This window comes from Clinocottus analis, unplaced genomic scaffold (assembly GCF_023055335.1).
Source record: "Clinocottus analis isolate CAN_PGR_092001 unplaced genomic scaffold, fCliAna1.0.p SCAF_2, whole genome shotgun sequence".
Taxonomy (NCBI): domain Eukaryota; kingdom Metazoa; phylum Chordata; class Actinopteri; order Perciformes; family Cottidae; genus Clinocottus; species Clinocottus analis.
The window spans coordinates 20,517,044-20,541,709 of NW_027175931.1; the positions used below are offsets into that span (position 1 = coordinate 20,517,044).

A 24,666-nucleotide genomic window follows, 5' to 3' on the forward strand; every position below is an offset into this window, starting at 1 on the left:
ACATCCCGGTGTAAAGCTGCTAGCAAGTCTTCTTTGAATCAAAAAGGCTTTTGTAAGAAGTACATAATTGCGTACTCTCTCTTTTTGCTTTCCTTATTGTTGCAATGTGAGAGCTGTCTTGTCTAATTAGGAGCAACACAAAGGACTGCGTAGAGGGTATATTTTTGGAAAATAGCATAAACAACCACAAAAAACATCATAAAGAACTTTTCGAGTCAGCCTTATCTGTCACTTGTCTTTTGAAGCAGTGTGAGCCGTGACAGTTGCTGGAGCATTTCTTGTTAATGTCTTGACTTTCTGCACGTCCCTGAATTTCAATAATTGTGGCCTAAAAATACAACTTTTTCAATGTCGTTTGCTTTTAATGTGCTGGATGTAAAGAAAACAAAGCATGGAACAATTTACAGATAAACAATTTACTACTCTTTCATAGCTAAAATCATCAATGCAGTATCTGCTACTAAGGGCAAATCTCCATGTGCTATAATGCCAACACAGTTTTCAGGCTGGCAATTCTGACTGTATGCCGATATGTTTTCAGAAGGGGTGTAACTATACTGCCGACGCCGACTGCATGACCAGCAGGCACATGCTTTTACTGCGCAAGTTCTGCCTCTGCGTTGATGTGAGAGTGGGCGTTTTAACGGGGCGGGGTCTTTACCCCTCAGTAACCCATTCCACTGCCTATTTGTGAACTCAGCTAAGCGTTCACTGCTACACGTTTCTTAATAAGACTTACATATTCATAGTCCAATAGGAACCCAGTCAGCTGTGGACACACAATGGAGCCTTTTACTATTTGCCCAACTACCCTTTTGTTATCACATGAATATACAAACAACTGCAGTGAAATTAAAGAATAGGGAGAAGAGAAAAAGCAACTGGAGGACTGGACAGAACCATTGAGGAAAGATGAGGAGCGTGTTCTTAAATCTGTCTACCTGCTAATTAAATGTTTAATATTCCAGCATTTTAACACGAGTAAATAGTAATTTTGTATTAATTAAAAAAACATGAATGTAAGATTAGGAGTCTGAATGCTGATAACATACATAAATTCAGGTTTGTTTTACTGATATTGTTCGGTCTTTCAGCAATATGCTACCAACAGATACAAAAGACACTTGTTTGATGTGTCTCTGGAGCTATCAGCCGTGCCCTCATACTGCATGTTGCTCGCTAAAAGAGTGAAGCACACGCACGCATATTGCTGGGGAGAGACTGAAATGACTAGCAACAAAGACACTGAGCTACTGGCAGCCAATTAAATAAAGGAAATGGCCTTCATCATTGTATGATTAATGGAACACACCATTAGTGCATAATGTTGCCCTCCCTTCCCCCCCTACCTGTGTGAGTGTGTAGAAGAGAAAGCACCAGGGAGGGGTGGGTGTACCAGTGTCCCGGGGGAGTAGTAGCTGGAGGTATTCATCGCTCCCTCTGAGTGATAATTCTGGTGTTATTCAGGCAGGAGTGGGATGGGCATTGCTGGACCCGTGATGAAGCACCATGGCCTTTAGAAATTCATTTCCATCCAGCATTCATCTCATTCCCATTCAGCGCTGGTCTACACCCTGCACTCACATCCATGTGCACAGAGAGAGTCATTACACAGCCATGATCCACACTCAAAGACCCGTCTCTATCCACCAATTATTACAAAAAAAGCTGCATCAAATTTTAAAAAAAACAGCTCCAAGCAAGCACAAGCCCGCTTCTACTCAACTGCAGGTGAAGTGTGAACGCGCAGACCAAAATATAGTGCCATGGTGATGAAAAAAGAGTGATAGAGATGAGAGGGAGATATTTTCAAGGCTTGGTCTTGGTGTGTATGTGCCCAGTGTATCAGAGCATATGTCCAGATCATAAGCTGTCAAGAATCTGACAGTTTTTCAGCCCTAATAAAAACTCCAATCTGTTTTTGCTGTGTACCACAGAATAGGACACCACAGCAGACAGATGGTTGGGGTGAGCAGTAGGGGAGCGCTATGATGTATGTACCTAATCAATGCCTCTCGACACCAGGCACAAGTAGTTCAAACAAATATACGGTGCCTATAGAGTCAACAGCCACATTAACATAGTCCTAAAATGGCGTTAACGAGGCCCATGTTTCAAGTCCCCTGATAAGAGGGAACTTTAACAAAGGGAAGTTGCTCTCAGACCCCGGCCATTGATAGAAGGCATCGCTCAAGCCCACACATCAAGTCTCCACCCTCACTTTCATGAGTAGCAGCAGGCTCAACAACTAATGTCCTCCCTATAGTCCCCTGACTGCCCTTCACTGACCATGTCACACCCCCAAGACAAACATACACCCCGAAAACATCTGCTCAGCAAGCCAATGTTACATCCCCCCATCTGTACAGACTGCACCCTAAACCACTCTCACTTAGCCGCCACACCCCTACACCATCCTCTCAACTTCCACTTAGCAGTCTGTCCACATCAAACCCCTCACCCCTCCTGCCCCCCCCCCCCCCCCCAAAGAGAGAGAACGCGAGCCTGGCCCAGTTTGGCCAATGGCCCCGCCTTTCCGTCTGTGTGCTCACCCCTAGAGCCAGCGCATCAGGATAGCCTTCACCGTGGACGGGGGTGGGGGAGCTGTTTTGGCTCTACCGCAGTACCACAGAAGTTCCATAGTGCCGCCATTGGCAGGCAGGCTGATGGGTCCCCAACCGCTGGAGCCTGCCAATTGGTGTGCCCTACTCCTGCAATGACTGGGCCCACCACCACCGTTCCGCAAACTCTGGGAGACGTCATTAATATGTAAGTGTTAATAGGTGGAGCCGTGCGCTAATTGCACACTGGAACGGGATCATGTTTAATATTAGAATCCATTACGCACCGGCTGTTGCAAGCGGAGGCAAATGAATTAAGACAACACATTATTTACCCGCGCACAGGGCAAATGGAGACTGACAGCACCGAGAAGGTTGACACTCAACATGGCAGCTGTTACTCACATCTGTTGGCTCCCGTATCTGCAGCGCTCAGCGGCCCTTTGATACGAGCTGCTCCCGTAATTAGTTGACTTTCCTCTGTTTATCTGCTCAGCCAAATCTAGCTGCAGTGGGCAACACAAAGATGCGACTGCACTGTAGGGTACAAGGTTGATAGCAGCTTCTTTTCAGTGGGAGAGAGAATCAAGCTCTTAGCTGTGGCCTTTAAACAAGGTGAGCAATATGGCACACATAAAGGGAATATGTAAAGAGTGGAAATATGCAAACACATTAAAATTGTCAAACACTTAGTGGCCTATTGTGAGTACAAATATGAACAGGTTCAGTATACCTACAAAATAAATGTTTGGTACGCGCAAAAATAAATTTGTCACTGCTAAAGAATGACAGCTACATTTCCCTAAAGGCTGAAAATTCAAATTAGAGAGAGGAAAAAAGAGGAAATGTAAAAAAAAAGGCAAAAATTAATAAGATATAGTAGTGACACATTTCTTTCTCCCCCTTGCCCTCCTTTCACCAAATCCCTAATGAGCATGTCGCTGGCAGAATTAATTTCTTATTGTTTAATTGATCCCCAAACAGCTCTCATCCATCATCGGGTCATTCAATATCTTACTCTGTTAATCTCTGCTTGCCCCTAATCATAATTCTTTAGCACAGGCCATTACACACAGAGAGAGCCCATACTGTGTTGTGGGCATCTTTAACACTGCCCACACACAAACGCTGACAGGCCAACACACACCAGACAAACACACACACACACACACACACACACACACACATACATATACATATACATATATATATATATATTAGAAACAATTCTGTTTCTATTAAATATGCATCCGAACAGGCAGAGCAGTTGATGTTGCAGTGGTACAGACTCCAGCGATGAGGGCTGGTGCACGAGGGAATGCGCCGAACATCTGTCTTACATTAATGATTCCTGGTGCAGCTCACTAGCTACTGTAATATTCACAAGGGCTGTGAGGAACTCAAAGTAATTGGGAAATGTCTCGATGTGGTTCAAGCTAAAAGCCAGGGCAGGGCTGCTCCCACTTTCAATACTTTCACTTTCAAATTCTTGAGAATCTCCAAATGCGTACTGCGGGCGTTCACCTCTCAAAGAAACAGTCATGTTGAGAGAAGAACTTGCTTTTCTATTCCGACAATAAATCAGCTCAAATGGTTGTTGTTTTGTGTGTAATGAATATTTAGTGGTGTCAGAGCAGTACATATATATTTACTCAGCTGTGCATCTTAAATGAATGATGGTCACTTGGCTGGCAGTCTAAGCACACAGTAATGTTGATTTGGCCATGCAGAATAAAGCTTCCTTGGTCGTGCAACAGTGTAATGTCTGTGTCTTTTTTAGACGCAAGAGTGATTGTGAGAGCCTCATCATGTATTAGCACCCACTGACGCGCCCATCCCAGGGGCGACCGCTGCACCATGTCCCGTCCCTGACGCGCCAGCATAATGAATGGCCCGGCTAATGAAGGCTTACTAATTGATTATGGAGAAAACAGAGTATTACTCACCCAATGATGGCAGTTTCAAGGGGTGCTGAGACACTTTGTCAATGCTCGGTTTTTCCAGCCTGTCCAGTCCAGAGGGTCTTTAAATCGACCTTGTGACCGGCATGGACACCTCGCGTGGGATGAAGTGTATTACTTTTGTAATATTTCATTATCCCCTTCTGTGTTTTATGACACAGATCATTGCATTTTTTTTGTCCATCCATCCATTAACAGCAGTTCAGCAAATTAATGCGTTGTACATCTTGCTGCAGGCGTACACCGTACCCAACCAGGTGTGTCCGCCAGTGATGACAGTGAATGGGGATTTTCGAGGCTTTACACTCTAAAGCTGTTGCTCAATGAAGCAGACAAAAGCTGCTAAGGTGGGAGGTGTATGTAGTGGACCATTGTCTTTGATTAACTAATTAGTAGACATTATCAAGACTAAACAGAAGTCATTACCAGTGGGCTATGGCGAGGAGGCAGTCATTTCCCCACGGACTTCCAACCACTGTGTCCCGAGCTCTGCCCGGTGCCCCACAGCCCGAGCTCAATTATTAAATCTATAAGGACTAATTTTGCTTTTTAAATGAAGCTCTAATTGACTTTCGTGTGAAGAAAGCAATGTGGCTGATCCAACTTGTATTATCTGAATCACTGATTGAATCGCTGATTGAATGTGAATCGGTGGTCTGTTATTGGGTTTCCAGACAATGGAAGCCGAGCTACGGAGATTGCTGACCCGACTGCTGATGCTTCTCTCTCTCTCTCTCTCTCTCTCTCTCTCTCTCTCTCTCTCTCTCATACACTCACTTATTACCATGCACACATTAGTGCATGCATCCGTAATATCAGCCAAGCCCCGCTTCTCATCTCCCACCGACCTCCTTCGCGTGACGCTTGGTAGACTTCCGCAAGTCTGAGGATGAACGGCAGATGAAGAGTTAAATATTTGAAGTTGGAGACAAACATGCAGCACCAAGTACAGCTTGTGTTTATGGCACCTCAAAAGGAAGTGTCTGACACTGTAGATCCAGTGGGCTGCATGCGCTCCCCATTGTCATCTTCTGTCGAGCTCAGGCAAGAAGTCTGTCCTCAGGCTCACAGGCAGGGGCCGAACCATAATCAAGAAATTATCATAATTTACTCTAATCATAAGTGAAGGAGGACAAAATGACTGAAATTAAATTCTGGATTACTGCCTCCCACTGCAGGGATGTTTCCGTAAATGCTATTTTATGCCAGTGTTTTAAATATATGTTTACCGTACTTGTGCCAGCAATTAAAACACTAAGTCAACGGGAGTGCCACAGGTTTACTGGGCAGCAACACGCATGCATACACACATCCTAGGGTGGGGATGTGCTGTTGGTGTGTAATAAGAGGGGCAGAGGCTGAGCAAAGTGGTTGCTCAGAGTGCTGCGTGGCCGGGCTTCTAGTCTGGGACATTAGACAGCTCCACTGCAGCGGTAGCAACATGCTGGGAGACAGAAGGAGGCAAAATAAAGGCCCGGTCAGGAAAGGCCGTTCTGGTCTAATTGAGTCCTTTGGGCCGAGGCTCAACTGATCAGAGACTTGTTACAGGAATCCGGTTTCATGGTTTCCAAACAAAGAAGGGATTTGTAGTCCTTTGGGATTCCATCCTAACCTTTCTGTGATTTTTGTGGTTTTCCCTTGGTTGTCTGCCCCTGTGTTATAAATCCGACTACTCTAACAATATGGAAACACTGCGGTTGAGCTCAGCACGTGGTGTTCACATATAAAACATTGCAGCGAGTCCTACGGTGTGGACCCTTTGTTCGAGATGGTGTCTGCTTCTACATGACTGAAGCGTGTCCGGCTCCAATACGGACATTCGGCTCATAATGCTGACTCACCAGAGCAATCAGCTCCTCTGGCCTTTAGAGGAAACTGTAACATAAGCTGAGGGATCAAAGCCTAAGTCTTTGTTAGGAGGAACAATACATTCTACAACTTTACTCAGACTTGCTGTGCACATCCTTCAATAATGGTGGACATTTACAATGACATTGTATGCCATTGGAAAAAGTTTGATTTACGACACTAAAGAACGTGTAAAGGTGAGCAATTTTAAGATGCATTAATGCTGAAGTTGTCTGCTTTTTCTATTGAACTGTGAGGATGAAATAAGGCACAGCTGTTGTTTGAGAGAAACAGAGTGAAGAGGAAACTTTCTACAGATGGAAAAGAGCAAAATACAGCGTTCAATACAATGGCCAAGATGAGAAACATTCACACAATCTGGAGAAGAGATTTTAGAGAGCAAGTGCAAGCCTTCTGGCTTGCACTTGCTCCCTTTCAGTCTTTATCGCTCTAAACAATCCCTGGGAGGGAGAAAACAACAAAGACAAATGACTCTGGCCTTTTAAAAGAAGTGTCAAATCTCTCCCTCCAGTGAGCAGGGGATCCTCAGAGGTGTCCGTGTTCCTTGCTCACCCCCTGCAGTGGCATTAACTGGTGGGGGCTCCAGATGAGCTTCCTGTGGAGCAGGAAAGGCCAGGACAAACACAGGCGCTGTGCTGCTTTTAATAGGCGTGATGCCCACTCAAGTGTAGCAGTTCATAAATTAGAGAGGAGAGCAAAGAGAGTACGATGGCGATGGGGGACTGAACAAATACAAGCAGCAAACAAACGACAGAGAACTGACTGCCCCGTGGATCATCACTCACTCCAGCCTAATGTGAAAGGAAAGGAAAGAAAGGCATGAAGGAACAAGAAAAGAGAATGGGGAATCTAATAAAAGGATAGTTATCCAGTGAAGATAGCACAGGAGCCTACCAACTGCGTGAGACGCGCATTCAAAGCCATCTGAGGCGCAAGTGTGTGTGTCGTGTTTTGTGGTTTAGAGCAGTGGTCCCCCAACCACTGGGCTAAGGTCTGGTACCGGTCCATGGGTCCCTTGGTACTGGGCCGCAGAGAATGAATGAATGAAAAAAAAAAATCAAGGTCAGAAAAAAAAAAATATTTTGAAAAAAGACCGGATACATCCGTCTGCGCGTAACCTCAGACGTAACCTCTTGACACGTTTCGCGATAGTTACCACAAGAATGAAACTTAAAAGTCCGCTTCAACTTGGTGTTCTGGATTAAAATCAAGGCAGAGAATCCTTGACATCACCAAAAAAGCTGAAAACTCTGCCTCCATTTTCAACATCCTGTCTTTGTGAAACGGGGTTAAATTAAGCAGTAGATTGGACATAAAGGTCTAATTTACGGAGTTAACAGGACATAAAAACGCGTCATGTGACGTTCTCTCCCATCACATCGAGACGGGACCGGCTCGTAGCAGAGAAACAAGCTCAGGTCTTCCATTAATTTGGTGTAATGGTGAGTTGTATCTTCATGCACTTTAGAATTGCTTCATGCCGGTGGTATAATTTTATTACGTCATTTGTATAACGTCATATTTATCGCTCACACCGTGAAGGCCGGTCCGTGAAAATATCGTTTGGCTCAAAAAAGGTTGGGGTCTGCTGGTTTAGAGAGGAGGGGAAAGGGTGAGGGGGAAGGGGAGTGGGGAACCGAGGGACAGGCACAGCGCCTCATCCACCTGATGCCACAATGTGGACTCGCACAGCTTCCTTTTGTTGCCCAAAGTGCTGGGTAGAGGAGAAAGGCAGACACAAAGAACAGACAGGACTCTCTGCAGGACACTATTTGTGCCATCGGCCTCTCACAGGCGGCGAGACAAAGCCGTCAGCTGCCTGGACACCTCGTTAGGCCGCTCCCTGCAGCTCTCACATGGCACGGGGTTGACCGCGGACCTCCCGCTGGGACCAGCACACCGCTACAGAGTCGCTTCAGACTCTTAGAAAGGCGCACATGCACGACACACAATGTGGAACCGTGGAGCATTAAAGACCAAAGGAGAAAGACGGTGCTATAAAACACACCTGTTCTGCAGGGGGTTCACGGCCCTCGCTTCACAAGCCGTTTCATGGATATTTGCTTAAGTTGTTAAAGCTGATCTTTGCAGATGCAGGCCACAACAAAAGCGCCTCAAGTCTGGTTGAGATGGATGGCTGGGGGAAAGGGATGAGGCTCTCTTTCCTCCTCATACGCTTTAATCTTTGTACCCTTTAGATTATAGATTAAGGGCTTTAACTGAGGTTAGGTGTGTCTGACTATATCAATGAGAGCTACATGAAGACCGGTGTTTAGAGAGTCAATCTGACCAGAGCAGAGATCTATTATGTGTCCAGTGCACGCTGTAGAACAAAGGCTGTACATATCGCACATACACTGACACACTCAGACCCAACAATATTGAGCAATAAAAAATAATTCAGGCACAGTTTTGACAAGAATGAGTAAAAGCTTATGAATCCAGTTAAAGGCCGCTACAGTACTGTGGCAGTAGCTGTTATTGAGTGAATTATTTACTCTCAGCATTTTAGTACGACTTCCAGGTATTAGCTGGGGACTAAATTACACAAAATAACGAAAGACGTAGCACCTTTAATTGACGCAGGCATCCACGCTCATTTGAAAGGAAATAAATGATTTTGACATTTTGAAGCTCCCGAATGTTTCCACGCACAATCTTCCAAAGGCCGCTGTTTTGCCATTACCAATAGGCCGTTTCTGTTAGCATGCCCTGGAATACTAAGTAGGGTTAGTGCTTAGCTTGCTTAGACCAAGCAGAATAAATATGCAGGAATTAGTTCCAGATTCACACAGCGTCAAAATAGGATCCACCAGTCAATGCACCAAAACAAGCCCATTCACCACACTTCAACTCATTCAGGCTACAAAGAAAAGCAAAGCAAATTCATATTGACACAAATAAATAAATGTATGCAGGGAGCTTTGTGAGCACAGTCACAGTGCAGTACATGAATGCCAAGCTAAATAACAGCCAAAATCAGGGATAAACATACAGTAGATTGCAGAAACACTCGCATACTGTATTTATACCACAAACAACTGTATCTGCAGTGCATTTCAATCCAAAATATAAATTCTGTATAAACTATGTGTGCATAAAGATAAAATATATAAGAATAAGAAGGAACCTCATATAATGCATGTGTGTCTGTGTGTTTGTGTGTGTGTTTTCCACATAACCATCTGGTTGTAACCCACTCTCCCATTTACTTCTACTTAGTCTCAACTTATAAAACGTATTATTTTTTGTCAATATTGTGAAATGCTTCTCTGATTAATTTCCAGACATGCAATTCATTCAAGGAATCAATCCCATTTCAGACTGATCCTGGGACACCTCTCATGTCTCATAATCAATTCAATTATCAGATGATACCATGTATGGCCTTTGCTCTCTCTCTCTCTCTCTCTCTCTCTCTCTCTCTCTCTCTCTCTCTCTCTCTCTCTCTCTCTCTCTCTCTCTCTCTCTCTCTCTCTCTCTCTCTCTCTCTCTCTCTCTCTCTCTCTCTCTCTCACGTTTAATGTTTTGAACCATAGTAGTTGCTTCCTTTTCGGGAAGTTCTCCAGCAGGCAGCTCTGTTACATTGCTGTCAAAGTTGCTGCTGAACATAGTAAATGGTGTAAATAAGTAATATAACACGCAGCAATATCAGATGTGACATTTTTTCATCACGATAAAAGTTATACTGGTAAACCCAGACAATCAAACTCCCCACCTTTGCAGCCGTTAGAAGGGATAATGTAGCAGAAGGTAGCAATCAGTCAGGCCTGCCACCTCCCATGCATCAGTCTGTACATCCTTTCCCCTTCAACAGCTGTGGACTCATATGCTACTGTCCCACTACCTGTCACTGTCCATCTACAGCTACAGCAACCACAGCGGACATCAATCAGCCCACCCCTGCTGCTTTTTAATCTGTTCCCACCCCCAAAGGCCCACGCGCGCTTCAAAATTACAGTGAAGAAAGGTCACCGCATCCAATTAGAACATCATCAGAGATGCTCACGAGAGGGTCATTCCCTGAACCCTTGTAGCATCGTAAATCCTGCTCTGCCCAAGAAGGAACACCCACTCTGGCAGGATTGAGAATGGCTGAGTGCATGAGGATGCATCTTTAACTGTAATCGTGGAGACGACTGATGTCATTTTTTTGTTTGGATTGATATGAGGTGTAATGGCATGTGAAAGTACCGCGATAGGTTTATTCCCTGCGGATGATCCATGGTATTATCAGTCCATGTCCTGACCCTGTGACGACCCCGGGGCGGAGATCAATCAGGTCTCCAATCAGGATTAGATCAAGCTGCCCTCCGCATCCTTTCTCATCATTCTAGTAACCTGCTATTTGCAAGGATTTAGCCCCATTACAGGATACACATGCAGGCAGAGAAAGGGACAGGCCTGCTGGAACGTGAGAGAGATTTTTTGGATCAAACGGTCCAATGGAAAGGACCATGTGGAGATCATTGTTTTAGCTTGGCAAAAAGGAAAAGAAGCTAATGAGAGAGGGGTGGCGGGAGAGAGACAGGGAGGGAGCGAGAGAGGGTGGGTCAGTGAGCTTTCAGCCTCTCGTGAGCTGATCTAAGCCAATTAGAGACAAGTGACAGCTCAGCTACATGCTCATGACACAACTAGACCACGGCAGCGCTCTGAGCACCAGCACCCCACTGTACGAGCCTGGCTTGGACCCCAACAAGCCCTTAACACCTTCCACCCCCCAACCACAACCCTCATCGCTCCAGACACAAGCCAAGGGAGAGAGCAACGCGTAACAAAAAGACTGTTCTCTGCCCTCGTGCCCCGCATCCGCTGCTCTCCGGAGGGAAGTGGCCAGCCAAGCAGAGCTCTCTGCTTCGTTATGGTCGGCCAGCTCGCTTGACATCTGATGTTGTTGAGAGTTTCCGTGACGACCTGGCAAATCCACTGACCTTTGCTCCAAACGGTTTAAAACTTGTGAACCCGAGACGAGGGAAAGCCAAAAAGCTTGATGGAGGGGGGGGGGAATATGTGAAGTGAGGGGTTTCCATACAAAAGAGGGTAGGGGGGTTGTTAAAATGACCACTGACAGCTGTCATTGCTGTGTTGCCTTCTTCCTGAGAGCGGATAATGGGGCAGAGCCTTCCCAGTACGCACCAGGGGAGGAGGTAGGCCACCAGGTTGTGGCTTGTCAGGGCTGCGGCACAGGGCTGGTGATTAATGAGACAGGGCGTCGCACCACAAGGAGCTCAGCAGCACGTGGCACACCGGTGGTAACAACAAAAAAATGACACTGTGGTAGTGGGGCCAGAGTCATAGCTACAACTATATAAAATGTAGACAAATCTACCCCCAGCACCACATAAACACGGCCATAGACATATACATATGCATGCATACCAATTTTTTTTTTGGCACACCCATGACGCTGAATTTGGAGATGCGTCCTTAAATGCATCCTCGCGTTCACCCTTGACTGAGCATCAAGTGTATAAAATCTGTGAATGGCTGTTTGGGGGGAGAAGAAGCCAGAAACGCGGAGATGCGCGGAGGATGACAGGAAGGAGTGATGGGGGTTGAGAGACACCCAGCAGGGGGTGGGACAGGCCAGCCCTCTGCACGTCTAACGTCTGCCACTCAAGAAAGTTAATGACGGCATGTTCTTGGGCCAACCATCCCCCTGCTGCATGTGAGAAAAGAGACAGAGAGAGGGAGGACTGAGGGTGGTGATGCTGGCACATGGTCTCGGGTGAGGTGAGATGCTCTTGCCGGGTGAGGTGGGAGGGGTTGGGTGAAAATTCAGATCCAGGAATATTTTGGACAATCAACACCCCTGTTGCCATCGGTGAGTGATGTTGATGAATGATTTTTTTTTTCTTCCAATCAAACTGCGGTCCCCTGCCCTCATCAGCATCCTTTATCGAGTCAACTTACGCATTAAGGCTTATGAGAAATGTGGCTAATTTTATTAGCAGTCAGTCTTTGTTTTATTCATTGTGAAAGGGGGGAGGGAAGGGGGGGAGGGCATTTTGGCTGCTGGACTGAAATTTTATCATCTACAGCCAGTTAGGGAACAGCAATTTAGGGGATGGGGGAGAAATAGAGGAGGGATGGGGGTTGAAGAGCGGTAAGATGCTAAGGAGAGATAACAGAACCTGGTCTAGCACTCAGCAAATGTAGAAGGATTGTGCAAGCAGAAAGGCCATTTGTTGGGTAAAATAAAATAAAAAACACACATGGGTAAAGGTTCAGAGATGTCAGAATACCAGTTTTTCATAAAGCAGGTAAAGAGTTAAATCCGGTTGTGATCTATTTTTGAGGTTACTGGCGTAACAACAAAACTTGAGTACTATTAGAATGAATAAGCTGACAGATGCTCATATCCCTTGGCCTGTGATTGAATTATCTGTGCTTTTCCTCCTCTGACACAGGAATAACCCAGCCTTCCCAGGCTATTTCTCCTTTCATACATCCCCCAATAACACTAGGGTAACTGTATTAGCGGCGTTTGCTCGAGATGCTCTCCAGACTGCCAAATGGACCCATATCCAGCTCTGTTTCAAAGCCATGGGGTCAGATGATGGTCAATCGATGGTCAGTCAGAGGTCACATCCAGAGGTGTCCAAAGGTCAGCCTATCTGGACCCGGAGGTATGACTGCACTATCAACCCTCTGAACTGATAAATGGAGCTAAATCACGAAGACGAGTACCTTCTGTTCGAAATCTTCGAATGTGATAAGAAGAGCAATTTACCTTCTTCTCAGAATGACTGTTTTGAATGAGATTAGTCATGCAGGGATCATGAAAACAATTAGCAGTGTGTCTGCAATATTTCTAAATCATGGTTTATTTTTAATGCTCTGGGTGTTTTTCACAGAACGGGGTTGTGTGTGAGCATAAGTAAATTACCAAAAACAGGCAATTAAGCTAATAACACATTAGTTGCACAAACAACGGACTAATTGCTGATGTATCCCACTCAACATGTTTTGAATAATATCATTTTCCATAACCTCCTGCACAGCAGCAGCAGCAGCCAAATCGATATTCATGAAGTGTCAGAGTTGTAATTCATGTGTCTGTTCCACATGAGCACCACAGGGACCTTTAAAAGAAAGACTGGGGAAAGAGCGCCCATGTAAATTTCACAGTTAATGCCTGGGCATGGCTTATGTTGGCCAATTAAGCTGTTCTTTTCAGCTCCATTACAACGTGGCGTCTGGGGGTTCATTTTCCCCTTACAGTGCCATTTAAGCTTCAAATGGGCAAATGTTTACTGTGCAAGTTGGACGACAAAAATGTAGTTTGGGAGTCTGTTGGATGTTGTGTCTGTGTGCGTCTGTGTGGGCACATGCATATGTGTCTTTGCAAACCTTGTCTTCTGTACGAGTTCCAAACATCTATGTGCTGCTGCGCCTGTGTGCCTTTGTGTGTGGAGGCCTAATTTGTGCATGAAACAGGAGAGCGTTAATGGCTTTTAAAGATCGGTGGAGTCAAATGAGCGTGCTCATCAGTTAGCCACACACCCCTCGGTGATCACTCAGTGTCGTTAGATTTAATTTCCTGCGGAATAAGGAGATCTCGGGTGGATCCAAGACAAATCCCTGCAATTACAGTCACGCTTAAGATGATTCACTGCCATCATTTATGTCTCAGGGTGGTGGCTGCTGTAGTGTATGGCAATATTATCAACAGCAATCATTGGAAATACACTAACAACAACGTAGATTATTTAGAATGTTAATCAAGCTGTTTCTTCACCATCACTATACCTTGTGAATTCCTCATCAGTACAGCCAGCAAAGAGAAAAATGCAGACCTGCCCATTGACTATTACACACACACACACACACACACACACACACACACACACACACACACAATGAAACACAGGCAAACATGGGAGGCACCTGCATGTTGGTTAATAGCTTTGCCCTGGACGGTGTACAGCAGGAGGGCCAGCAGCAAGAGGCACTGAGATAACGTCCTGCTTAGCATTTGAATAGGGTGTTCAGATTTCCAGTCAGTTGGCCTTTGGCCATGCTCGTGCTTAAGTGGTCCGGGCGAGTCTGTATGTTCTCTACTCTGCCAACCAATGTGCAGTCTCGTATCTGGCAATGTGCAATGTCTGTCAGTGTCCCGGTCTGTCTGTCTGTCCGTTTGGCTGGATGAGGGTCTGGCTGGTTAATAATCAGCCTGGCTAGCTGCTAACCATCCTCCCAGCTGCGGAAGCAGGTGGCCACACATACCACAGCTCCCAATCTCATTCACCATGTGATGTCATCTCCCTGCACCTGGTCACCCTGCTTTACGCATAACTGAGGTCGTTTGGCTGAATGAAATCACTCGTTTTTGCTGGTCCTGAAGCTGGGAGCCTTTATTTCTCAACCGAATGGATGCTGTCCATGTAGCGGACTGGTGGCTACCGAATGAACAACATTAATGCTGTGTGTCCCTTCCTTCACCTCGGCCAAGCCCGGGACTGATCCCAGAGCAGTCTAGCAGGCAGAAGCAGCAGTTAGGACACACTCCACTTCGAAATGGGAAGCCATTAACTCTGCAACACACAAGGTCACCTTCAACTAGACACAGCCACCACCCCAACTACCTCTGCTGATATGCCCAGTGGATGCAGCGGTGCAGTCATGAAAAGGTCAGGCTGTAAAACTGAATGCAACCACAGCTGTCTCCGAAATCACACTCCTAAACATTTGATCTGGTCTCCCTTCACTTTTGAAAGCGATCAAAATGCTTGGAGTATCACTTTCAAAAAGCAGGAAAGGAAATGAGAGAGGAAGGGAGTGTGGAGGGGGGAAGAGGAAAGAGAGTGATAGAGGTAGGGAGAGGGAGAGACGGCCGATAGCGGATGATCGGGTTTCAACTCTGGTGTGCAGCTGTTAAGGGCTCTGGTGGCTGGAAGGTGCCCCTTACAGCAAAAGTAATCCAAGCCAAACACAATATCTGTCTGCGCCATTGAGAGATCACTAGTCATAACACATTCAGACCCACGATAACTCTTCCGTGGCTCAGGGCCGGCGGGGCCTGGTCAAATTTGAAGGGGCTGCAGAAAAAAGAATGAAACACAATTCCTATTTATTTAATCAACACAAACCAAGTTAGGTTGTGAGAATGGAGGACGATGATATTGTTTTTTTTCCCCCCTCAAAACCACAAGGCGGGCAGGTTGTACACACTCAACTTCCTTGGGCCAGTTAGGAGTTTGTTTCATGTCATCCCTCCTCCCTTCCCCCCGGTCTCCTACTTCCTCTCCATCCACACAGTTCAGTTGAGAATCAAATGAAGCTGAAATGCTGTGCCTCCTGCTCCCAATGGGCTACTTTGAGGTAGGGACAGTTTATTAGAAAAACAACCACAAAAGATATTTACCGAAGGCGTGTTCTGTGCATGTGTAGCAGTGTGTAAGTGTGCCGCTTCGAACGGGACATTCATCAGAGTGCCAGTGTGCGGTGTGACAGTTGAAACCTAAAATAAATGGGCTGAACCGTGGTTCTGGTTGAGTACTGACCTTGCCACTATACAGATCAATCCCCAGCAGTACTGTGCACCCACGATTTTTGTGCAAACGCACGTATGCGTGTGAACGAATGTGTGTTTCAGGGCGTGTGTGAAAGTAACCAAGGAAATAATGGGCATTTGAACAAGGAACATCAGTGCAGAAAAAAAAAAAAAACACAACACGCCACACACCAGAGGGTGAATCAATTCCAGCGACATTCGATTCAAACCCGTATCAGCTAGCGCCTGAACTTAGGCCTCCACCCTGTTACCTCCTCCCCAGCTCCATATGATGAATTACCATTTCTGGCTGTCTCAGAGGGTCTGAGTGAGAGAGGGAAAGCGAGAGAGCGAGAGAGAGAGAGAGAGAGAGAGAGAGGAAGGTGGGTGGGAGAGGTCAGTCACTACAGGGACACATTCGTCGGATGGGGAGCGCTATAGGTTAAGGAATTACGGTTTGACAGAGATCTGGGAAGGATAGGAGAGGGCAAAGGGTTCTCCAGGGGTCAGAGGATCCAATCCTGGCTGGACTCGATGGCAAGCCACCCTCGCAATGTGCAGAGTCTACGGGGATTTTATTCAGGGTCACATGTTCCATTAATATTATTATCAGTCACTTGTCCCTTTAGCCACACAGCTAATAGAGTGGTATCAGACATAGTCATCTAAATGCTGGTAAATAGCACACCTGCAGCAATTTAAAAGTAGACTTGCAGTTGGAATGCCCATGTGTTAGGTTATCGACACACAGGCTGAAGGATTAATATAGTGATGATGTGATGGTCTGAAAGCTGCACGGGGCTCGAATATATTCCAACCATAAGTCAATATCAAAAGAGAGAAATTCACCCATGAAAGCATCAGCCTCTCACCCGTTGTGTTTCAAAGCTGATCAATAATCAGCCTGCAGACAGATTTCAATAATTTACAGCTCAGTCTGCATTTAAAACTGAGAATAAAAGAAGTGGGAAGGCATGGCAGGTCTGAAGGTTCTCATTTTCTACCACAACGCCGCCAAGCTGCTACAACGGAGTGACTCGATGTCAGCGCACAGATTCTATTCCCGCAGAGCGAGCAGGCACGGTGTAAAAAGCATGGGCGAAGAGACACGTGAGGGTGAGGGTGTGGAGGGGGGGGGTTAAGGAGAACGAGGAGAGAGGAGGCAAAACGCGAGACAAAGCAATAGCCCTGCATTGTCAGAGTGGAGAGGCCATCAATAACAGTGTCACTATGAAGAGAGAAAGAGGGAGAGTGTGAAGGAGCGAGAGTAGGGTTTATAAAGGAAACACAACAAAACCTGGTGCGACGGGTGCTTCATCTTGCCGGGCACTAATGGGCGTGAGAAGCGCCTGGCTCAGCATTCTCTGCTTGACGGCTCACTCCTCCGCTGACGGGCCGTGGAATCCATGACGGAGCGCCACACAATTGTTTAATCCACTTTATACGCGCCAAAGGTGACACAATGGTGAAAGTAGAGAGGTGAGGGGAGAAAAACAAAGGAGAGAAAGAGACGGATAAAAGGGCGCTGAGCACGATGGTCAAAGGTCATCCCAAACTTGGATCTCAATGAGTGCTTCATCTCTTTGCCACCTTCTCACCACAGTTTTCCATCTCTGTCACCAGCTCTTGCTGCACTACTCCACTGTTGCTGTCATCGTTGCTTTATTTCCTGTCTTCAGCACTACACTTGTCTCCTCTGAAGGTAAGAAGGTAACACAGGTTGGTTAGTTCCCTTGGTGGAGCTGGGGAGGTCAGAGCGGGGACACGAGGCCCGTGGTGGATAGTAAAAGTGCAGTCTCAGGACTTATTGTATGTGTTAGTGTGTGTGTGTGAGAGAGTGAGAGAGAGAGAAAGAGAGAGAGAGAGGGAGAGAGAGAGAGAAAGGTCAGAGTGCTGGTAGTGACTACAGTGTATTCCTATGATTTATTTGATTTATTTTCCTGTGAGAGTTGTCCAAATATCTGCTCTGTTTCTGTCGGCCTGTCTCTTTTAGTCCTGTCATATTGTGGCGGGAAACTCCTGGTTCTCTGTGGACATCTGCAGCTAATAAATGAGAGAGCAATCTGCATGCTGCTGTATATGGCTGGCGAGAACTGTGTGTCTGAGTTTGTGTGTGTGTGCACGTGTGTGTGTGGACCCTGTGCGAGTAAATCCCAATAGATAACAACACCTTTTTACAGAGGTCAGCAAACTCCAGCTGCACAGACGCAGAGCTGACACATTTAATCAGGGATTTCTCCTCCCTCACAGTTTATCGGTGGGAAGATATTTCTCACACCGCTGCCTGCTCTCACCATCTCTTTTATGGCAGGACCATAGTCGCACCTTTTTCTGCATCTTTTTTTTTCTGTCTTCCTTCTGCACTAAACTTGACCGCCTTCATCAAGCAATATAGATCCTCCTGTAGGTCTTGTGTTGTACCCCTCCACTTTGCAAAACTTTAAGGTGAGTCAAAACAGAGTCATTCAAAGGTGCAGAGAAATCTATGAGTGCAACGATCGCCTGATCCTCACCTCTTACTTCCACACAAACAAACCGGACATTGAGAGTATTGCATATTTAAATACAAATTAGGCGGCGCTCGTGCTCAAGACTGCGTCTCATTTCCTGAGTGTAGCATGTGCCATTAGCGCTTTAATGGTTGCATTGTTGCTGCTTCCTTCATTACCCTTCATTATTTTTCAAGGACTTCGGCGCAGATTAGACATCAGCCTACCGGGGTTTATACGAGCGCCAGGGCAGGTGTTTGTGTACTCTTCTGTGCGAGAGTGTGCAAGTTGTCCGTCACTCCATTTTCTCATCTCGGAAATGGAATAATGAGTCCAGATGAGCGTGTGAAAGGCTCGGCAACGCGGCTCAGCCTGACTCCCCCACCTGGCCTGCTCCTCCTGGCCTGTCCCTTTATTATCTTCCCCTCATGCTGGACACAACAGGAACAGCTTGGAACCCTCCTCCTCTCTTCACCACGCACACCTCTCCCAACTCTATTTTCCTGCTAATTACCTTGTTGTACGAGCACCAAATGCTACCTAACGATTGACTTAATTGCAGAAGTGGTACATTAGATGATATCAAAGGACCTTTTTAAAAGTCATCCAATCCCATTCCAAGCCGCATTTAGAACCAACCCAAGACATCTGTTTCGTACCTGTGTCATTTGCATTTTTAAAGGTTACAAACTGAGTGAAGCTGCAAAAGGATACAGCTCTGCACCTCAAGATAAGTGTGTTGGTTTCCTTCGCAATGTCTCTCTCCCCAGACAATTACATATATTTAATACACACATACTGTACACGTCACAGGGCCAGAGTCACTTTTCAAACTAAATTAAAAGTGCAACTGTTCCCCCTCATGCTTGTACTTGGAGCGCTACGTATATGTGCTACCCATCCACCTGCAAAGATGGGGCTAATTAACATTTCCTCAAGATCCTATCGCCCCAGGTGTGCCTTGTCACACTTACATATACACAGATATCCGCAGTGCTAGCAATTTATTCAGCAGCGGTTGCTGCAGCTAGCATTTCTGACACAGGCTTCACAATGATTTATAACCCTGTTCGTTGACCTAGTTTATTCTGAGAAGGGAAAAGGGGGCACATCCCCGAGTTTATGCGGCATATCCATCCAACGGAGCTGGCCTGCAGTCAGTTTCGAGGACCTTGTGAGGTAGAGTAAGATTACAAAGCAGACTGCTCCGATACCCTCGAGACAACATGTTTACAGGTTCTCTATCTCCTGAAGTACTGGACAGTGAACGACACCTATGATGAAATATGTTTCCGAATGCAGCAACGTGAGGTCCCGGCATTACCCTTACACTTTGCCCATGCATCATGAACTGTCAGTTCATGCTCCTGTTCACTCATTTGTGAACAATGTGTGCTCAACATCCAACACTTAAAGGACACATGTTGGAAAGATTTGGCCTAGTAACAGCACAAGTCCCCCCAATCTGGCCTGTATTAATAATGCAGAGGCACCTCTCAGAGGCCTCTTCCCCCTCTTCCTCTCCACTCCACCTTTCCTGCTCCAACGGAGAGAGTGGTGAGTGCTGCCCAGCTTGATGTCCAGCATGCAGCAGTGCTGCTTTGCTCCGTGGACACAGAGTTCAATCTGTTTCAGAGCTGCAATTAAATTATCTCACTGGGGTCCTGCTCAACCACTCGTGAACGGAAGGGGGGCAAAGGTGTGCTCAATGCAAAGGAGGGAGGGAGAGAGGGATGGAGGAAGAGAGGGAGGTAGAAGACAAGCGGGGGGCAAAACATATCATACACACAAGCCCAGTTCAACATGGATATAGATTGAAATGCTGCTTTTTCTTGTGCGATTAGCTGTGGCTTTACAATCACTAGACGGATGTCAGGCCCTGATAAAGCTAATCACTGCAGTAAGCCAATGCTGAGGGATTTAGCACCCCACCCCCTTCTTTCTGCTGCCGCCCAAGCCCCCCTGAAGACCTGGCTGAAAGAGAAAGCAGAGAAAGCTCTGGGCCCAGAACAAACCGGGTATAGAGATGGAGCCTTATTTCTAGGAAAACAAAAACACACAAAGAATTTTTTTTGCAAATGGTCATATGTTTGGTGTCGCTGAAATAAATGTATAAATAATTGATCAAGTCATTGCTGTGGTCAGTGAACACTTACTGTTGTATATATATACTACAAAGAAGTGGAATAGGTTTATTTGAACTCCATGTAGAAGACGTTTACTGGATATTAAAGAGAAAAGGAGGGAGAGAGAAGCTGCACTCAAACAATGGAACAACAACAACGGCGCCACACTGATTCTGTCCATCGGCCCTCACACTTGATAGGTTCAGACACCAATCCTGCAAATCAGCTTTAGGACATTTCTACTCAATATCCCTTAAGTGACACGTCATTAAAGTTGCATCAAGTCATGAATGTCTTATCAAACCCATACCTGAAATATATATTTCAAACTAATGTGTTTCTCCTCGGCTCTGCAATTTACTCATAAGTGCCTCTGAGGGATTTGATCTGCGTATAATCAAATAATGTATATGAACACTATTCCACTTTTGTACAGCTTCAATGCACTGTCCCTGTTGAACTGCACTTGACCCGCCAGCAAAACCCTGTCCTCCACCCGCACTGCATCACAGTCAGGCTGCTGTCGCTCTGAAGGAGTGTTCCAGGTCGGGTCAGGTCAGGTCAATAGAGGCAAAATTGTGTGAGGTCACGTCGAGTCAATAACAGTTTGTCTTTAAAATGGAATTTGGGTATATGTTCTGTATATGGTGCATGACGATGAGAACCAGAATCAAAGCTTTTACTTTAGTGGGGCCTGAGTTTTGGTCGAAATGGCACTCCACAGCTACTGTAGGTACAAGGTACAGTTCTGTGTCCTTGTTTACTCAGTGTGTGGCCGCAGGCTTTGTCCGAACCTCCTCCTCTCAGACCGATACCAAATACCAATCATACGTGTGCTCGTATTTCTTCACCTTGCTTTCTCTTCCACAGCCGCTCACCCCCCTCACCTTTAAGTCATTCATGGAGTCAATGCCTCCATTCACCCCCCCACCCGCCCACCCGCCCCCCTGCCGCTCAACCCACATTACACGAGCGAGGGAGAGATAGAGAGAGTACTGAAGAGAAAGGCTTAGAAACAGTAGGAGAGGGGGGAGGAATAAAATAATCTTGAGACATCATCAATTTTTCATGAATTTTCATTTAGACTGGGAGAGCCCTCTTACAGCGATCGATAGATCAAGCTGCTGTCACGCAGTTAGCACCTGGGGGCTGCTGGGAGGCCCTCAGGAAGGCACGGGACTGGATCAGAGGCGGAGACCAGCCCCCTCCTCTCTAACACACAAAGTCCATTTCCCAAGGATCACAAACCAACAACCCACCCTAATACCACTGATCATCGTAATCACCTTTGAAATACGGTTACAGGTCCCTTTAATGACATGAAAGAGATCATTATTGCTGTTTCTTCCATTCAAAACATCTACAAATTAGCATTTAATTAGCATTTAATTTATGTTTACTATGGCGGATAAGGACTTGACATTTAAGACATGAACATGACACTTCTCTGAAAACACAGGACTATACTGAAAGAACCAGCACTTGAAACAACATAAGGACATGGGGACTTTCCTCCCCACCTCATGGGGAGTGGAGATGTCTAGAATCCGCTCTATAGGAAGTCTAGCCTGAGCCTGCTGGGGCGGGGGTGCTCATCTTCAAAGGTAATTTGATCCACAGCTCAGGTTCTGCCTGTCAGTGTTCACAAACACAGTGCAGGCAGCATGTGTCAAATGTCCTTCAGGACTTTGCTCTGTGGCTGTCGTTCTACCCCCACACACCTGTGAGGCTCACCCCACCTCTCCAAAACCGCCATGTCCCTCTCATACGGTCAGATTGAAGCTTCATGTCCAACTCAAAGGTCTGCAGACAACTACAATAAAAGTCCCTCGAGTTAAAAATATATTAAATGATTTCTCAAGTGATTGATCCTTCTGTTCCAAACAATGGCAGACATACTATGACCGCCAGTGAGCTTGACTTTTCCATCGAGACCTAGAGGGAGTCATTACAGCCTTTGCAAAATGGAAAGCAAATTGATGTCAATTATTAAAATAGTGTAATTCCAGTTGCCTCAAATAAAACACTGATTTGTTTACTGTTATTCCCTAAACGACGATGTGCTTTCCCATCGTGTATAAATGAAGGAAAAAATTGGATAATGATGACAGGAAATGTTGAAATAAGGTCTCTCAATTCTCTCGTGAGTGTGCATCTAGTTTTTCCATCATCTGGAAGCGGCAGGATCAAGACTTTTTTTCATCCGGCCAATGAATTCACTAAATTAAATAAGCAACGCACCAAAGAGGAGAAATGAAGAAGAAAAAGAGAGAGAGACAAGAGTCCTGACTCACATGCTACTTCCAAAGATGCGTTGCGGCTGACAGCCTCTCCCAGGTAGTTCCGGGCCACGCAGACGTAGGCGCCCTCATCCGGTTTGCTCCGCCGCCCGTGAACGATGCGAAGGAAGAAGAGCGAGCCGCTCGGCAGCAGCATGCGGTGAGATCGTGGGTCATCTTTGTCCGTTTCCACCCGCTCTCCGTCCTTGTACCACTCCACCGTCGGGGTCGGACGCCCTTCCGCTTTACAGTTGAGCGTGGCGGGCTCCCCCTTGGAGACAATCAGGTCAGAGGGATGCTCCACAATTCGGGGTGGGGAGTCCTCCTGGCGCAGACGGGATCCTGGAGGGAAGAAGAAGAAGAAGAAGAAAAGATGCAATTAATCATTGTTTCAGATGTCCAGTCTAATATAAAAAGGACTTTTTAATTTAAAAACAACTCTTATTAACATAATAGTAAGAAGGTACAATGTTAGGAAAATAGGGAAACTGTGGGGAATTAATTAACATCACTAAAAGTAGCTGACGTCATCTCACGGGGGCTGAAGATACCAGAGAAGGCGGTATAGGACGTGGCTCAGTCCAGTGCAGTTTTCATTTTTACACAACGTAAGCAAAGATGAAAAATGTTTGTTGCAGACATTTTTTTTTACATTAAAAAAAATACTATGATCTTCCATGCTTCACAGAATGTCTCATTTAAAGAAGTGTATTGCAATCCCACTGAAAATGAGACAATATAGAGGAAGAAACAAAAAAGCTGGGAAAACGTTTGTACACATTTTTCAGCAGACACATAATATTAATTCAAAATCAGTTGCCAAAATCAACATTGCTTGGGAGAAGGACATCTGAGCTATTTTTCTTAGCTTGCTGCCACCGCCACCCCGACCTGGCACAGCAGTGAAACATGGATGGATGACTCCAACTAATAGTTAGCAAAGCCGGTCTTGGGTTAGAAGCATGTAAAAAAAAAAGAAAATTGGACCCTTTAATCTCCATTTCAAGCAGATCAAAAAGCAACAATATGCTCTTCTCAACCCTATATTGCAAGGGCTTGCCTTGTGGGTAATTGGACCCATGGGTGAGCAGTGAATGGATGCATACAGTCAGCTTACATCTGAACTACACACACACACACACACACAAATTATATATTTGGCTTTCAGTATGGTGAAAATAAGTAAGACTGGTCGAGAAGTGTACATGTGATCCAGACTAATGTCAAATGCTAATCCCCGCAGCTGAAAACCTTGGCCCACGCTTTTTTATTAGAGCTTGCAGTGGGTGAGCTCTGAAAGTCTGGTGGCCGAGATAATGGTCCCCAAGTCAGAGTGCTCTGTGTGTCTGTGACCGGGTCTTAACCACAGAGATAAAATGCTGTAGGCCACACAAATTACCATCACAGAGGCCCTGGGAGCCATGCAACAATCAAAGAGTTTGATCCAGCATCAAACAATCGAAGATACGGGAAATGAGAATGGGAAATGAGGGAAACTTTTCCAACGGCCCGTCTTTTATCCTCTCCTATTGAACCAGATTCAATACCCCATCAATAACTCGGATTCAGTTGCCAGCCAAACGCTAACCAGTCGGTGTTGTATTAAGTAGAGTGCTGGGCCCTTTGTCTTCAAATTAGTTGTTGCAGGTGCGAGTGATTGAGCTGAGTTGATGACTGTGCCCTTCCCCGGGGCGGTGCAGCGGGGTGACAGAACGATGCCTGCTGCACAGACGAGCAGTGTACCACATAAGCCTTTGTGCTTATGTAAGGGATAATTTCAACATGGCATGAAGGCAAAAAAAAAAACAGTGGAGGCTCCAGCTCTTTGTTTCCCTGGGTTTGCACGTTCCACTACGCCTTATACTTCAATCTCCCTGGGGAGGCC

The 24,666-nt window shown here is 45.9% G+C and overlaps 1 protein-coding gene across 9 annotated transcripts in view; it reads right to left on the reverse strand.

The window, feature by feature from the left end:
• Window positions 1-24,666, reverse strand: part of robo2 (roundabout, axon guidance receptor, homolog 2 (Drosophila)) — a 248,847-nt gene that overhangs the window by 116,478 nt on the left and 107,703 nt on the right. For all 9 annotated transcript variants that reach the window (XM_068585861.1, XM_068585860.1, XM_068585862.1 and 6 more), the window contains exon 2: window positions 22,797-23,123. In XM_068585861.1, the coding sequence (XP_068441962.1) occupies window positions 22,797-23,123 (327 nt within the window). The remainder of the gene's footprint in view (window positions 1-22,796; window positions 23,124-24,666) is intronic.